This window comes from Asterias amurensis, chromosome 6 (assembly GCF_032118995.1).
Source record: "Asterias amurensis chromosome 6, ASM3211899v1".
Taxonomy (NCBI): domain Eukaryota; kingdom Metazoa; phylum Echinodermata; class Asteroidea; order Forcipulatida; family Asteriidae; genus Asterias; species Asterias amurensis.
In genome coordinates, this window is record NC_092653.1 from 10,591,032 (window position 1) to 10,609,096 (window position 18,065).

At 37.6% G+C, this 18,065-nt stretch overlaps 1 protein-coding gene across 1 annotated transcript; it reads right to left on the reverse strand.

The window, feature by feature from the left end:
* Nucleotides 1–782: 782 nt before the first annotated feature.
* Nucleotides 783–17,975, reverse strand: LOC139939175 (beta-ureidopropionase-like). The gene is made up of 13 exons (XM_071934948.1): nucleotides 17,761–17,975; nucleotides 16,792–16,963; nucleotides 16,212–16,299; nucleotides 15,632–15,726; nucleotides 14,931–15,015; nucleotides 13,789–13,865; nucleotides 13,094–13,148; nucleotides 12,718–12,832; nucleotides 11,787–11,868; nucleotides 10,878–10,920; nucleotides 10,425–10,492; nucleotides 6,314–6,400; nucleotides 783–945 (listed from the first exon to the last, which is right to left on the reverse strand). The coding sequence occupies exons 1-13, from the start codon at nucleotides 17,868–17,870 to the stop codon at nucleotides 862–864; spliced, it is 1,161 nt and encodes a 386-aa protein (XP_071791049.1). The 5' UTR covers nucleotides 17,871–17,975; the 3' UTR covers nucleotides 783–861.
* Nucleotides 17,976–18,065: the final 90 nt, after the last annotated feature.

The window sequence follows — 18,065 nt, forward strand, 5'->3', positions numbered from 1 at the left end:
TTCTTACAAGTTCTGTATAATTCCTTTAAGTTCTTATTGTTTGACACTGTTATAACATTATTGCTGTTTCGAGCACATCTTGTGGATACAAGGAGTGGGTCCTCTTTCTTGTTTTACTACTCCAATGTCATGTATAATATCAAAATACTTTGGTTGGTTCTGGCAGAAGGTTAGATGTTTCAGTGAATGGAATTTTCTTGTGTACAAGAAACAAGGTATGGTACAGTGACTTTATGTATATCTTGTTGTTTGTTTGTCTGTTGGCGTGTTTGTTTGTTTGTTTGTTTGTTTGTTTGTTTGTTTGTTTGTTTGTTTGTTTGTTTGTTTGTTTGTTTGTTTGTTTGTTTGTTTGTTTGTTTGTTTGTTTGTTTTTATTTCCAATCATTCAACAAATAACTAGCATGGAAACATAGATTGCTCAAAAAATAGTTTTGTACTTCATAAAGTAATTAAGTATATATCTCTCATAGTGAAAAATACCTAAAATACATCATCTATTTATTTGTTATAAGGAGAAAATTGGCTTACAAAATCACATGTGGTTCAGTAATTCATGATTGACTCAACTTCTACACCTTCTCCTCCTCAAATACTTTGTTGAGATTTTCGAATTGATTTTCCCCAAACCAAACAACAATATAAGGCACAATACAGGGATCTTTTCAAGGTACTACCTTTAAGTGGTGTAACCAGACTGTATCATTAATCATTATTTGTGGATGCTAGGTGGCAGCAGACATTCCATTCTTCTTGGAAGAGTGCACTTGCTCAGACTTATGCAAATATCTGATCATTACCTGGTATGTCTGCTGCCACCTAGGGTTCCAAAAAGTCTCTCATTGGATGGAAGGCACATCTTTTCTACTCTTTGATGATGTTGGGTTTGAAGTCTAGAGATGCTGCATCAGTCAATGACTTGGCGTACATGTCATAACGTCCAGTCATCTGTATTCAAAATAATCAAATGCAATGTATTACAACGAGGTGTATCAAGTTAGCAAGACTTGAGTCATCAAGGCCCAATTTCATGACTCTGCTTACCGCCGAATTCTGCGCTTACGATCACGATTCCCCGCTTACGTGCAAGCGCCGAATTTCTGCGCTAGCCTTGTAAGCGTAGAATGCCTAGTAACACGGAGTATGCTTGCGCAGAAGCCAAAATACGCCGCTAACCCGTGAAATACGCTTGCCGTAAGCACATAATTCCCTGCTTCCGTAAGCGCCAATTCTGTGCTTACGGTAAGCAGAGCCATGAAATTGGGCCCAGATTGTGGGTTCGAATCCTGGTCAAGCCAATTGTGCTCCTGGCCAAGACAAGAAAAGCCTATTAGCATCTAGTGACGAAGGCAGTCTGATACTTGGTTAAAAGGTGCTGTAGGGCCTATGCGCCATAGCACCTTGTAAACCTTTGAAGGCGCTACATAATTGGGTCTCTTAATTCATCACTGCATGACCTATCTTTCAGAAAGTTTGTATATATACTCAGCGCCTTAAGTACCTTGTTTGGTAGATACATGCGCTATATCTTCGATATTGTTATAATAAATTTGTTGTTCATAGTTCATTACTGTTTTCACGAAAATGCAATTTTGCCCCTGCTGCTGCTCTTTATCATTGCTTTAGACACTGTTTCCCATTCAAGTTTTTTTCATTTTTCCAAGCATGAAATTTAAGATCCTACACCATGGAAATATGCTGTTATTTCCTCCGGCTTATGAGCTACAAGGATTAAGTTCAACTATGAGGCATTCTTAGTCTCATTACCAAAAATGTATCATAATAATAATACGGGAATCAATGTGTGGTGAAGAGGTTTTCAACTAGTGGTTTAATCCCAACGAGGCCGGGTTCTTGATAATTTTACCGAGACAAAGTCGAGGTAAATTATCAAGAACCAGGTCTCGGCGGGTTTAAAGCCCTAGTTGAAAACCGATTCAACACACTTTGATTCCCATTCATAAATACCTTTTCGTTCAAAAAACATCATCACTTTTGGTCAAAAAGTAAAATACATGCAAACATTTTAATTATTCAATGATTTCTTTCAACACAACACCCCTCCAGCTATGAAATGGTAAGGCTTACGCCGCCCTCGAGTAAACAACTCCTTATAAGGGAATGCTGTGGGCGTCGCGCGTATCGCGTGATGTTGCACAACAGCTGTTTCAGCCGTTGCTCTCGACCAATAGGAATGAAGCAAATGTCTTATAATCACTAGTCTTGGTTCCAAGACCATTGGTGTTGCGCGGTCACACACAACCAACGTTCCGATTATGCACGGCAAAAACTGTCCACGCTTGTAATGAACGAACGCTAGCGGGCGCTGTTTCTCTGATTTACAGATCTCACCATGTCCTGTGCTCACCATGGTCTTGGATATTTGCAAATTGAAGGCGTGGCCAGACTATGTAAATTACTTTTAATGTATGCAATATTCATATCACGTGACGAATTGAAGATGACTATTCAAACTAGATCGAGTCAAAGGTCAATATGATCGGCGGTCTTTTTTTAATAATCTTTGCTCAAAGAGTGATTCCGTGGTCATTATAGGCCTATTAAAAGGAAAACAGTGAAATTTTAAGTATAGGTACCTATTCAGATTATGGATACGTGACGATTTGAAATCGTAAATAATGGTCAAAAATCGAACGTAAAATTAGCATTCAGAGAGTCCGTGTATCGGACGCTGTATGGCCCCACGGCGTGGAGCAATCGGAACGTGAAATAAGCCTTGTGGAATATCACGTACCGCCCATGCCGTGTCTCGTGGGGTTGAAGGTGTTAAATCCCAGGCGCTATGAACTCCCAGCTTGCGGGTGTCGAATCCGTTGTTTCTTATGATCGCAACGTTCCAGTATGCTCCACTTTAATTCATGGCCCCTAATTTCTTTTTGTTATGAGTTTTCAGGTAATTTTGATGATGTCAAAACCTAGGAATATCGCATATTGTTATATTGACAGTGTTATTGTGTGAGTAGCTTAAAAAAATTATGAGAATTTTTTATAAAAGGTTTAAATAAAAATAATGCTAAAACAAAATTCCCTCAAAGCATAATTTTGTCAAACAAAGTATTATTTTTTTTAATTCTGTGAATGAAGAGTTGTTTTTGAGGTAATGATTAAACTGGGCAACTAGTGGAATTTAATGACCCGACTATTCGCCTCAAATAACTGGGAGTTGAATAGCAGTAGTCGCCGCTGGACAAGCAATCAAAACTCGAAATTTCTCATGAGTTATTCCAAAAGATATTGTTACGACTACATTCCCAAAAAATGTTATTTGGTTACGTTCCAAGCTACGCAGCTACTCGGCTACGTTTACGTTTCAAGATACGCTTAGGTCTACGTTCCTTCAAGTTACACTATAATATCAAAAGGTATATGTTTTCAAGCCCGAGTCAAGCTACGCTTACATTCCAAGATACGCAGCTACGTTTACGTTCCAAGATACGCTTAGGTCTACGTTCCTTCAAGTTACACTATAATATCAAAAAGTACGCTTCCAAGCCCGAGTCAAGCTATGCCTACGTTCAAAGATACGCAGCTGCATTTATGTTCCAAGATGCTACGCTTCAGTCCAAGATATGCTTACGTTCCAAAAGATGTCAACGTTCCAAGCTACACAGCTACTCAGCTGCGCTTACAGATCTGCTTACGTTCCTTCAAGTTACGCCATAATATCAAAAGGTACGCTTTCAATCCCATGTCAAGTTACGCTTACGTTCCAAGATACGCAGCTATGAATTATGTTCCAAGATATGCTTACGCTCCACCAAAAGATACTGTTATGTTCCAAGCTACGCAGCTACTCAGCTACGCTTATACACTCCAAGATACTAATAGGTTACGCTACAATATCAAAAAGTACCCTTTCAATCCCAAGTCAAGCTACGCTTACGTTCCAAGATATGCAGCTACGGTTACGTTTCAAAATACGTTCTCACAAAGATGCTTTTGAATCCCTCAAGATTTCCTTCCCCCAAGATTAAAAAACTTTCACTGTGAATAACACTACAGGGCCCACCAGTTAATATCCGTTTGGCAGAAAATACTGTACACAATTTCTTTACTATCCAAAAATTTACTTGGGCACTACAAAATTTCAAATTTAATTAAAAATTGGCTGGCAACCAGTTTCTGCTAAGCAATACTATTTTGTGCTAACTATAAGCAAATTGTTTAGCCAATACAGGCTTCATCAGTGTGGGCCCTGGCACGTCGGGAGCATAACGCCACGATCGCATTTCAAGCTGCATATCATGGCAATGCAGGTGTCTGGATCTGGACATACACAGAAATGTTTGTGCTGGTACCACAAACCTTTCATCGTATTTCCACCTTGTGTCAAAGTTTCAAATCCTACTGATCTGGACATTATTATACTCCGATAAAAACATATATACCCACACACAGAGTAAAGCAAAAGTCATGCAATGGAATTACTGCATGCATTGTACACTACATGCACAACACTGATGAATTATTCATGAGCCAACCGCAACGCAGCCTCTGATTGGCTCCACCGGAAAGTCGGGGGAGATTTGCCGAAAAACAATAAAAAAGTTAAGACCCGTCGTTGCAAATATTCAAGACCATAGACCTTTTCGCAAATACTGGGGCGCGCGCGTAAAGCTTGGAATTAAATGCATTGTGGTCTAGCTGGTAGCAAAATTTGATTCATGTCTATCCCACAATGCACCTCATTCAACAGTCTGCGCTTGCGCATTGGTATTTGCGATAAGGTCTATGGTGAGATCTAAATCAGAGAAACAGAGCGCCCGCTAGCGTTCGTTCATTACAAGCGTGGACAGTTTTTGCCGTGCATAATCCGAACGTTGGTTGTGTGTGACCGCGCAACACCAATGGTCTTGGGACCAAGACTATATAATCACAGGTGCAAGGTCGCGTGTCACGCCCATGTTTCAACACTTTTTACTGGTGTTATATCATCCGTTCAAACAAGCCCTCGTGATGCCCCCTCAACCAATCAGAATGGATAAACTGTCTTAGTTATTTATGAATATCAATTTTAAAAAACTTGTCTGAGTATTATGATTACTAGAGCCTACCATTGCAGGAAACTAGGTTGAATTTATGATTCCCTCAGGGACAAGTTAGTCATCTATCTTGATCTTACCATCAGAAGTAAAATGGTATTTTCATTTTTCCCACTCTTACTCTAGAGCCTTTTTCATCCTACCCATAGCATGTCGCGTGGGAGCAATAAATTGCATTCTATTAATTTCTTTACAAATGGATTCTATTCCACTCTAGGCTCTGTCTGGATATGCGGAATGAAATAAAATAAAAAATAAAAAGGGACGAAAAAACATCTTTATAAATATTTATACGCTTATCCATGGCTGACGGTTTGCAACCTTTTTGTAGATCACGTTTTTTGGCCATGACATGAATCTCTACTCACTGTGAAAGATGATGTATTATGAGATATAGTTTACCTAGAGAAGTTTCAGCTTCAGTAGGCAATTTTTTTAGGAGAGGCAAGTAAATCTAAAATAATGTTCATCTCCTCAGACGAAAATTGTTTTTGTGACATTGTTTTACTCATTCCTTAAAACAAACCACAGGACCTCAGCAAGTAATTATTTAAGGGAAGCTTTCAACCATCTTTATCTTCAAACCATGTAAGTTTGATGTAAATCTGTGGACTTTGTGGTTTTTTTGTACAAAAAGTATCCCAACCCATCTCATAGCTGTTAGACCACCCCCCCCCCTTACGCCCCTTAGCTGCTTAGGCCGCAAGACAGCCATCCGAAAACATTACAAAGCTCCCGAAAACAACAACAAATAAATAAAAAAAGTAAATAAAAAACAATCAAACTACAACAAAAAAGGTTAAAAAAAGGGGGGTGAAGTAAAATAGAGTGGTAGTATAAATAAATAAATAAATAAACAAATAAATATCAAAATTAAAAATTTTTGTTTCTTTGGTCAACCAAAAAAAATAATAAATGAAAAAAAGAAATGAAAAGAAAATATTTTAACCATTTGCCGATTTGCAATCTGCTCTAGCAACGCAAAGGTCATGGGTTTTAATCCCAATCGAGTGATTTGGCCATGAATTGTTTATTTCACACAACGCAAGAAGAATACTGGGTATACAGTGCTTAAAACACATCAGTGTAAGGGTAAAAACAAATTATACATCTTTATCTCCGATGCAAGACTATTTTCTGTTAAACATAAAACAAATATACAACAAATATACAACATTTTATAAAGCAAAACATTTGAGACAGTCTGTTAAGCCAGAAAACAAGCAAGTTAAAGAACAACATAATATGCTTACCTGGAAGCTCCACTTGTCTCTGATTTGGCGTACTAGGTTCAGATCCACCTCAGCTACCAGAAGTCCATCCCTTGTACGAGATAATCCCTACAAGAATCATAACAAAAGTATTCAGAATGTAGATTTGTTTCAGGGAGTTCCCGATTTAAATATTTTTAGACTCCCTTACATGTTGTAACTTCTGTTTTAAGAACTCAAGAATCATCAATAGCCTCGGTGGTGTATCATGGCCTAGTGGTCAAGTACACTGGACTCAAGCTCTGGTGTTACTAATCATCAGATCAAGTCCCAGTCTTGAAACTTTTGTCTTTGAGCAAGATACTTATTAAGGCAGTGGACACTATTGGTAATTGTCAAAGACTAGCCTTCACAGTTGGTGCATCTCAACATAAGCAAAAAATAACAAACCTGTGAAAATTTGAGCTCAATCGGTCATCGAACTTGCGAACTAATAATGAAAGAAAAAAATGCCCTTGTCACACAAAGTTGCGTGCGTTTAGATGATTGATTTTGAGACCTCAAGTTCTAAATCTGAGGTCTCAAAATCAAATTTGTGGAAAATTACGTCTTTCTCTAAAACTATGGCACTTCAGAGGGAGCCGTTTCTCACAATGTTTTATACCATCAACCTCTCCCCAATACTCGTCACCAAGTAAGGTTTTATGCCAATAATTATTTTGAGTAATTACCAATAGTGTCCACTGCCTTTAACCATAATTTCTTTATCATTTGTATGGGACATAGGTCTTGTGTACAAGGAATAAACTTTAAAAAAAATTGTGTACAGACCATATTTGAATGTGACATCAAAACAAAAAATTATTTTGACAAAAGTTGCACTAGAAGGGTATCAAGGTTAGGGACTAATAATTCTGTTTTTCATTTTCAAAAGGACTCTTTCTGTTGAAAAATGGGTGGATCACAACAAAATTTACCTTGGAACCCCTCTACTTAAGGTGTTGTTTTATTGACTGTCAAAAACAGAATTAGTCTTGTGATATTGTGCACTGAAGAGAACAGTGAGAATCATGAAAGTAATTATTTTATATTTTGTAGATGTTATCTTATAGGCAATTGCTAGCATAATAATGGTTGAGGGGATGATGCAGGCAGAATGAAGAAGCGATTTTTTATGACACTTTTGAGTGTTAATAGCATAATTGGTCAATGCAGTAATGCGCATTGAACTTATTTTTAGATACCTAAGCCATTTATGATGAAAGATTATATGAAGCGTGAGAGGTGATGCAAGATTCATAAATGAAAGATTTTTAACGAGATTTCTCAGTGCAAATAGTGAGTGTGAATAGCATTACTGGTCAATGCACTATCCCGCAAAGAATGTTTGATTTATTTGGGGGGGGGGGGGGGAGACAGGGGGTATTTCTAAAATGAAAACACAAGTCAAATAAATGACTACTTTTTTTCATACAATTGCAACCTCAAATTGGTCTGTGCAGCAATACAAATTGAAATTACCATGTATATTATAGATACTTATTTATTAATGAATGATTCATTTCATTTATTTATGACTTAATAAAACCCGACAAGCGATGCCAGGAAAATGATAGAAAAAAAAAATTAGCGGAAAGGTTGAGTTGTTATAAAATTGATATGCGCCACTGCGCAACAATATGCATGGAAGACAGGCAGTTTAAGTCGTCTATGAATTTATTATTCATGATCATCATTCCATTCCTTGAACATTAAATGCATCATTAAGCGCGAGACGTGGGGCAAGTGAAGTGAATAAAAGTAACTATATAATACAAATTCAAAATTCATACGATTTTTCCAGCAACAATTTACGCACCAAAGAAAACATTGACTCCCAACATTGATCAATAAAATGTAAGCCTTCATGCTTGCATTGAATTAAATCTTGAAGGTAATTCGAATCACAAATGAGTTGCCCAAGGATAACCTATCCCCCCCCCCACCCCACCTCACCCATTGCGGTATAGCATACTAGAAATGCTTTCTTCACCTCTTTTACTGACAACAAATTTAAAGATGGAGCTCAGTTTGGTAATAACTTGTCACAAAATTGACTTATTTCAACCTGAAAGCTCACTTATTTTAAAGTTCAGCCACAAATCAAGAAGAAAAAAAAGCATTTGAAGACCCACAAGTCATGTAGCTTATTTCCCTTGAAATTTACCTTCTTGTTGGTGTTCTTCTTTTTTGGCGGGGGTAGGAGGCAATTTCTTTCCCCCTACACTTTAAAATTGCGACCCTCAAAAAAAAAATCTGATTTATTTTTGAAGAGTTTCCTTTTTGGAATCGATTTAAAATAAATTAGTGGTGCAGAAACAAAAATGCGGGCGGGGGAGGGGAGGTGCTCATTTGCTCCAAGTTGAGCAACTAACCAAACAGTCTTAAGGGCTATATTTTGAAGCAACACCCGGGGGATGTGCAGATCATTTTGTGTTCTCCAGATCAATTAAAGCACATCGATAGCCAACACTTCAAGTGAGAAGTAACTTAAAAATACCTCTTAGGGACCACAGCCGAGATTTGTACAAAGATTTGTACAAGGTTACTACAAAGCAGTAGGCATATTTCATGTACTTATTAGAGAAATAGGATTTCTCCTCCCTCCCCTCCCCCCCCAACTTGTTTATTTTTTTTTCATTTAGATCAAATTCATAAAGACATGAAGATAACATGAACATAAAACAGATATGGAATACCCCAGATTGCAAATTAGATGTTTTTAAAACCAAAGATAAATGCAAGCAGGCTTCATGCTCACAAGCTTTTGTGCTCTCTCCAGCTTTCATGCTTTGAGCTCACAGCTCTTTTTTTTAAACAGCCCATCACATCTTTAATTATATCTTGTTACTGTGTTAGCCTAGCCACACCATTCAAAGCTCCAAACATCACCTACTTCAAGTACATTAATAAACTTGAACAACCATCCATAAAAGTTAAATATAGTTACCGACGTCAGCACCCGCCATTTTCTTTTATTTCACATGGGATTATAAACTAGACTAAGATTCATCTATTACAAAGTGACACAAAAATCATCTTTCAAATTAATAAAACTCTATTGCCGCAAAAACATATATCTATTCAAATCAACCACAGCGCATTCCTGACCATGGGGGGTATAAAAAAAAGAATTAAAAAATGCATGGCTAGCTGGCACTGTTCCAAATATAACCGTCTATAATCCGAAAAAATACTGCAAGCTGCATAAAGGGTTTTCAGAGCCACAGAGACAGAAATACCATGGGAATAATGGAAACTAGTAATATGGCATCAATATTACATGTAATGAGGGAAGACTAACAAAGCGGTGAACAGCCACGGTGGACATCAAAGCTGTCACAGAAACTTTAATTCTTTTACAAAAAAAAACTGTCCCCAGGATTTCTTCGCAGTAATATGAGGTTAATTCCAACTAGGGGGAATTCCATTATAAGTGGAAGGACAGCATCATGTTTCTGATGTAGGTGTTAGGACTAGGAGCAGTATTAATTTTTTTTTTAAATACAGGCCGTGGGGAAAACTGACACCATATCCAGCAATTTTGTGTTTGTTTCTTTTTACTTGTGAAATTAATATCATAAAAACGTCATTGTGCATGAGGGAGTTTGAGTCGCAAAGAAGTGTGAACAAATCCTTACAGGTGTTGTTTGCTTTGTTTGTTAGCTATGAACAGCGAGTTCTACTGATTTGATCTGTCTGCCCGTACTTTGGATGACACCATGTGATGGCTTTGAATTGTTTAGTGGCCATCAACTTTCCACATACAACTTGTTACATATTGAGTCAATTAGGCTGTATGAAAATGGCCTTGCCCTCTAAAAGACGAAATCCCGACCAACTTGACGGAAAAGCTTCGTTATTTATGGTTTTAAGTAAATAAAAAAAATTAAAAAAATTAAACCCCCAAAAATGAAAAGAAACTTCAAAAATAACACGACAAATTGGAAATACAAAATTATTATACAACTAAAATTATTTTTTTAACAAAACAAAACATACTTGAATTTGTCTGAAGAAAAAAACTACCTAAGAATTTAAAGGGTATGTGAGCAGTTTTTCCACATTTCATCCTCAGTTGACTGAGTTTCCAAATTATGATCACAGTTCTTACCCTTGTGCGGCTTCCATCCGGAGCTGCTACGTAACTGGATCCATAGAAATGACCAAAGTCATTATGAGCTGTAAAGGAACAAAATGAACAGTTCTTCAAAGGCAATGGACACTATTTGTAACAACTCAAAAAAATTGTAAGCATAAAACAGACGTAATTATGAGCAATGGAGGGCGGTTGATAGTATAAAGCATCTTGTGAAATGGCTCCCTCTGAAGTTACCTAGTTTTTGAGAAAGAGGTGATTTCTCACTCAAATATGAAATACTTCAGTCTTGAACCCTTTTAAGGCATCTGAAAGCACACAACGGGAGCAAGAGTGTTTTTTCTTTCTTTTGCAACTTTATAACCACTTGCGTCCAAATTTTCACAGATTTGTTATTTTATGCACATGTTAGGATACACCAGTAAAAAACGCAAAGTTATTCACTCATTCTCAGCTCTGCAAACCTACCTTTTTTTCCATCACCAGACGTGAAGGCAGATGGAAACACTTCCTGTTTGACAAAAAAAAATGAAACAATATCCAAAGAGTTGTGAATTTACTGCAAACTACAACCTTGTAAGTTTGTTCAGGTCTTTATTTTTAAACAAGGAAGAGATTTGAAATGATGGGGGACCAAATCTTCATGAATCTTTTATTTTTACTTTAAGGGTTTTGATTTTTTTTTTTTTAGATCAATGTTTTGGTCATGAAATGAATCCCTACTCACTGTGAATGAAGATGTATGTAGTATAATTTACCTGTAGAAGTTTCAGCTTTATTTGGCATGAAGTTTTTGAAGAAGAAAACAAAAAGTGAAAATCACAGAGCAATGTTTTCAGTCCCGTAAACCCAAAAAACTATTTTTGTGAAATTGTTCTACTCATTTCTCCAAAACTACTGATAATGTTTGAAAATGACAACAGAATGTTTCCTTAGAAGAATAATATGATACCATGGTATTACATGTACAAAGCAATTGTTGCACGCTGTGACGAGGGTCCATAGGTTTTGTACTCCCTCTGGGGCAAATTGCACCCGAGGCGAAGTCCTACACACATGGATGTGACAGGCTGTTGAAAAAAAAACTGAATTAAATGAGCCCAAAGGGTGAAAGCTCGCAAGCGCGAAAGCTTTCGAGTGCGAGGCCTGCTTATATACATTTATTTTTTATTTTGAAAGCGCTGCTCTGCAATCTGGGGTGTTCTATATGGTTCCATCCCCATTTTCTTATAAATTTAATCTTAATTATGAAATATAATTTGAGGGTGGGGGGTTTAAACAAAAAACAGATTCCCGGTTAAAAACAGAGAAATCACATCTCTGTACCCATAGGCCCCCAGCTCCTTGGTCTACCACAGATTAAGCCTACAATCTTACCGTTCCCACTCTATTGATAGCAGCAGTGAAGTAGGTGTTTGCGATGGCTGCATTTCGAGCCTCGATAGACCACATCGGTTCACTGGTAAGAATTAAAACACAGAAGGAATCGTAAAAAAATTATTTATCCACTCCCTGAACCCTTAAAGGCACTATACACTATTGGTAATTACTCAAAATAATTGGAAGCATAAAACTTACTTGGTAACAAGGAGGGCTGTTGATAGTATAAAACATTGTGAAAAACGGCTCCCTCTGAAGTAACATGGTTTTTGAGAAAGAGGTAATTTCTCACTCAAAATAAAAGACCTCAGCTGAAGCCTGTTATTATGCATCTGAAAGCACACAAAGTTGTACAACAGAGGTGTTTTTTCTTTCATTATTCTCTCGCAACTGGGATGACTAAATGAGCCCAAATTTTCACAGGTTTGTTAATTTATGCTGGCGATCACTTCGGTTACTAAATGAGATCATGATAGAAATCTTCTTGTAAATTTTTAAAACACAAGTCTTCAGCCTGGGTTTCCAGCTTGGTGTCTCTGGCATGGTTGGCTGCAGAACCCACACTCAGTTGATGAGAGACACCAGGTGTGGATTTCACAAACAGCTAAGACTAGTCTTATCTTGAGTAAGGATGCCTTACTCGTCCTAACTTAGGACTAGCCTTATGTTTTTAATATATCCTAGGACTAGTCCTAAGTTCTTTGTGAAATTGACCCCAGAGCTTAAGTCCAGTGCACTCTTTCACTTGGCCATGACAAGACTTGTGGACAAGTCGTTAAATGTCTGCCACAGTGATAGGGAAACGGCTCTTCCGCAACTATCTCGTGAAACTGCTGTTCTGTGCGAGACTATTGCTCTCACGACTACGGTCTGGAATAAGAAATTGGGCTTAGGTGGTTGTTGCTCTAATAAAGTCTGCAATTTTTACCTCAATGCTCCGACGGTAGCTGACGGATTGAAGACGATCTCCGCCCCGTTCAGTCCATACATCATCCAGTTTAGAGGATGATGACGTCCATAGCAGATGTTAACTCCAATGCGACCTGTTTATCAATCAGTCAACCAGTTTATTGCACTAGTTACTACATGTATAACTATAACCATTACTATAACCATAAACAAAACCATAACCAGCAAAAAAAGTTAAAATTTGGCAAGTTAGAGTTACCTACTTCATATAACTTTGTGGTTGTAAATAATCGATATTTTATACATAAAAATAATTTTGATTTATCAAAAAAAACAGTTTACAAGGCTAAATTTTGAATAGGACCATCTGTTAAGGTGGAATGAGGTGAACTTACCAAACTGTGTGTCAAAGACTCTGTGTCCAGTGTTCCCCTCAAGGTAATAAGTGGACTGCCAAAATAACAAAAGACAAACATAACTAATTAATCTTCTTTTTACTATATGATTTGTTTGTATTTAAAAGATATCGCCTAACTGTCACGGCCAATTCAAGGTGTGGGCTACACATAACTAATTCGAACAGTCGAACTGGGCTGTCGACTCAAATCAACTGTCACCAGGAGCAAGTTGCCACCTACTCCTGGGGTTGAAACAGTGTTACCCTCTTTGCAGTCCGTAAGGATGTAGGCATGGGTGTCATCCACTAAAAAGCATGGGTGGCATGGTTGGCTTGTGCGTAAAGTGTCGCCTCTCACCAAGGTGACCCCGGTTCGATTCCCGGCCAGGGCCATACATATGTGAGTCCAACAGTTTGGGTGTTGAGTTACTGTATGTTGGACTGAAGACTGCACTAGTAGACTAATCATGCTTATAATGGGATCAGGCATACAGTGTACCACCACAATCAGAGTCCAACAGTTTGGGTGTTTCATTTTTCCATTTTATGCCCCTCTTAATCAACCGTTTCCCTTTTCTTCATATCTTCTTTTAACTATTGTAATGACTCTGTAATTTTATTTTTTTAAGATTGTCAATTTTAATCAAATTCAATTCAATTCTAAAATACAACATAGAGCTACTTTCCATATACCTCATTGAAGTCACCAACTCTGGGGATATGATTCTTGCGAGTCTTGCCAATTACAGCGCCGGAGTTAGAAATCACAACTGGATGTAAGCAAAAAAAGAAGAAAGGAAGAATTGTAATGAAATATTGTTTGCAATAGTAGAAGGGCCTGTTTGCATTTGTCAACATTTTCACAAGCATGATCAAAAACGAAAGCTTGGGTGAGGGGGTCTGCAGCCCATGTACATGGTACACTTTCAACACTAATTTGTTGTTGCTTTTGTCATTTTTGTAGGTATTATGCCGGTCGAATTATGTCAACTCAGGAAGAAAAATCCGTAACCGGAACACACAGTCTGAGAGTTATTGTCAGTAATGCTTTCTCAGATTCAACTTTTGTGGAATATAAACCAATATATTTTTCAATAAACACATTAATTTGAAGTGAAATGATTCCCAAATCTGTTTGTTGAAATCTGCCGTACTTTTATCACCAAGTAAGTTTTTATTGCCATTAATTTCAAGAGTGATTACCAAACTTATACCTTCCCTTTAAACTATAATAATAACAGGTATTTAGAAATGCTCCGTATAGAAAAATATATCACAGCGCTTACAAAAACTGAAAAATAAATGCACAATAAACAATTACAAAAACTTATCGAAAAAAAGCTACATACACAATGTTTGAAAAGCATGAGAAAAGAGAATCGCTTAAACAGGGAAGAGATGTGTTTTCAGAAGTTTTTTGAATTGGTCAGTGGATTTTGCAGCTGTAATGAAAGAAGGGATGTTGTTCCATTCTGTTGATGCAGTAACAGTGAATGTGCGATCGCCAGATTTGCTACGGGTCCTAGGAATGGTGAGCAAAAATGGGTCTCGAGAAGAGCGAAGATTAGGGCGAGATGGGTTATGAAAAGTAAAGCAATCCTTGATATATAATGGCGTCTGGTCATGGAAGGCTTAAAAAACAAACAAAAGTACTTTGAAGAGAATTCTGTCTTTAACGGGAAGCCAGTGGAGAGATTTAAGTAGAGGACTGGAGTCATGACGACGATCTAGCTTTAAGATAATGCGAGCTGCCCAGTTCTGTAAACTTTGCAGCCGCTTCAAACTGTAGAGAAAGACACAGAAATAAAGGCTGATTTTGGACTGTTGACTTGTACCTGTTGTATTCCAGATAGTGTCACTATGAGTCGAATCCCTCTCCAATATAGATGACAAAATAACCATGTTGTAGCGCTTCGCAAGCTGTGGAGAGACAATACAGACACGAACAAATAAAAATAAGAAAACATTTAGTAGATGTAGGATTGGAACTGCCTCTTCAAAGGTCACATTGGTAAGATACTGCTCTAGAGTTGCAAAGGTCAAGGGTTCGAATCCCAACCAAATAATATGTCTTTGATTTATTTCACAGAGCACTGTAAAGTACTGAGTATACTGTGCCAACACACATCGGGGTATAAAACAAAATTGATATATAAAACAAAGTTGGTATAACAAAACAATTTATTTGCTCCAGAAAGACAGGGGCAGACATAATATTTACTAGTAAAGATAGATAATGATTTGTTTTTAATTGACACATGGAAGATTTCCAGTGATATGAGCTGTGAATGAGGCTTAGGGAAAGAATTCAAGCAATTTTGAGTTAGATGAATTGCTAGATTTGTAAACACTTGTAAAGGACGGTGCAATAGTTAAGTGGCTGTCTGAAAGACACAAATGTCAAGACTTGGACATAAACAAATTCAGACTCTGTGGACAGATCAAAAACACCATGGAGCTCGAGAACAGTTCGCGTGACCATTCGGCCACTACACGGTTTAAGTTACTTGCATGTTGAGTGTTGAGTAAAGCTTACCTCTTGACAGTACACAGTCGTTGGTCCATCTTCGGCTGACTCGGCAAACTCACACCAAGGTTCCTTTTCTCGAGTGCAGAATGCAAATGGCATATCTTTGATGACGGAAATGGAAGCAAAACAGGAAAATAAGAGAAACAAAATACCTGTGGCTGTTAGTTCTCAAGGTAAAAAAGTTTTCTGTTCATGAAAATATTGTCAGAAAAAAAATGTACTTAGTATTCTATTATTATCTTCTTCTTCTTCTTCTTCTTCCTTACAAGTGCTGCTTCATAATTGAAGATTACCGCAATACAGCTAGGCGCATGCGTGAAACCATGAACCACAACCACTGGCAGCTTCGAAGGGTGTCATGGCCGAGTTGTTGAGAGCATCAAATTCAAGTTCTGGTGGTTAAGTCATTGGAGTGTGGGTTCAAATCCCGGTCTTGACACTTGTGCTCTTGAGCAAGATGCTTTACTATAATTGCTTCTCTTCAGCCAGGGGTATAAATTGGTACCTAGCCTACAAGGGTAGAGGTTGACACAGAAATTGTTATTCTGCTGGAAAAACTATGCAACCCAAATGGGTGTGTACTTACGCCATGCCTCTTGTAAACAGAGGATGTTCACTCCGCATTGCCCCGCTGTTTCTACAATCTGACCAATACGCCTGTGTAGAGCATCACGCTGTTGTAACAAAACAACAACAAAATTTCTTTTTTTTTAAAGGTAGGCCTGCCTAAGAGTTATATTTCCCATTATCTTGATTCTGATTGGTTGATCTATAGCAACAAGGAGTGTGATATCAACTTATATTGCACTGCCCATATCACACCCTGGGTATTGTGTGTTCCAACTCTGCGTATTGCGCTTCTATAAGCTTTACGCAAAACGTAGACCTACAGCTTATAATTTTAAGTTAAGGTAAATTCAAAAGTGGTGCGTTTGTGCAAATGCTGATCGCCATATGCGTTGCTTGAAGTTTGCTTGAAGATAAAGTCGTTATCACATGCGCACTCGTGAAAATACTAAGAATATAGCGTGTCTGCGTAAAATATCCAACCTGGATATGGTACGCAGAAGCGCTATATTTTTCCATATTGAGCTCGCGTTTGTGTGATAACTTATAATGTTTCAACATGTCTAGAGAGTTAAAGACTAGAGATCAATTAAATATACCTGATCCTTGATGGGCGCCGATGTTGGTAAAACGATTTTATTTTGGACCAAACCGATTCGCACGATACGAGGTTGGCGCAGCTCTTCTGGCTTTGCTGAAATGGAATGTCCGACAAGCTCAAAATCTCTCTCCTTCGCAAGACGAACTGCTTCCTCTGGTAACTCTAAGGGCCTGAAAACAAAACAAGTTTTTGACAAGTTCTCTTAATAATTATGAAGGCAATGGTGCAAAGACTTTAAATTGTCATGTCGGTAGAAAAAAAACCTGATTTTGCAATGTCGTTGCAGGAAAATGCACCGCTGTGGTTTTTCACCTTGTGAACTAACGTGATCCGCAATTTTATACTCCACAAAATGGTGGACCGTGTTAGTTCACAAAGTGAAAAGATACCATCTAATTTCAAAACATAATTGTACTTGTGTGTGGATCATATATTCTACTTTAAAACAAAATTCCAACCATATTCATTTCATAGCAAATGCTTTTTATAATAGCTCAACCCGCCCAATTTAAGGCAATGTCACACGTGGCCCTTTAATTAAGTTCTTAACCCAAAGGGCATTTTGTTATTAATATTTGGCAAATGTTACTCGCCCAAACAACCCACCAAACCCATGACTAGCACTGCACTGCAGTAGAGATTGAACTTGAAGTGAATTGCTAACTCCACTCACCAACATTTGAAACATCTTGAAAATAAATAATAGATGGAAAATGAAATAATGGAAAAATGAAGTGTAAACTTGAAATTTTGAAGTGTTAATGAAAAAGTAGTGGTCAACTCAAAGTACCCGTTCTGTGCTCATGTTGTTATGAGCTTTGACAACTTCGTAATTGTACTGTACGGCTACAATATTCAATAATAATAATATTATGTATTACAATACAGTAATACAATACAATACAATAAATAAAAAATTGTATTTGAAATTAAAATAATCAAATAAAAGTCATGAAGATCAACAAACTTTGATTTCGATCCATCTTGGCCATAGATGATTCGTCGAGCTTCTGCTAACTTATCGGCTGGCAGATGATCCTCCAGTATTTTCTCCAAACTCTCGCATTCCTCGGCCATTGTTGATTTGTTTTTTTAGATCCACAAAACCGAATAATCTGTCACCAGGAGGGGAGGTATACGTGTGCAGTTATAGCTAGTCGTCCGTCTGTTAACGTACTTGACCTACTTTCCAGTGTAACTCTGTTATGTTCATCAGAACCCATACGCTTCCGGGACATTGAATGGTTGTGTTAGACAGTTAAACTCACAAAC

Excerpts from the sequence above, each read along its gene's own strand:
- LOC139939175 (XM_071934948.1), bottom strand. The coding sequence starts at position 17,870 with ATGGCCGAGGAATGCGAGAGTTTGGAGAAAATACTGGAGGATCATCTG. Across the intron at positions 15,727-16,211 it reads CTGTTTACAAGAGGCATGGC|ATATGCCATTTGCATTCTGC; the intron begins GTAAGTACACAC and ends CCGTCATCAAAG. Across the intron at positions 946-6,313 it reads GAGACAAGTGGAGCTTCCAG|ATGACTGGACGTTATGACAT; the intron begins GTAAGCATATTA and ends TTTTGAATACAG.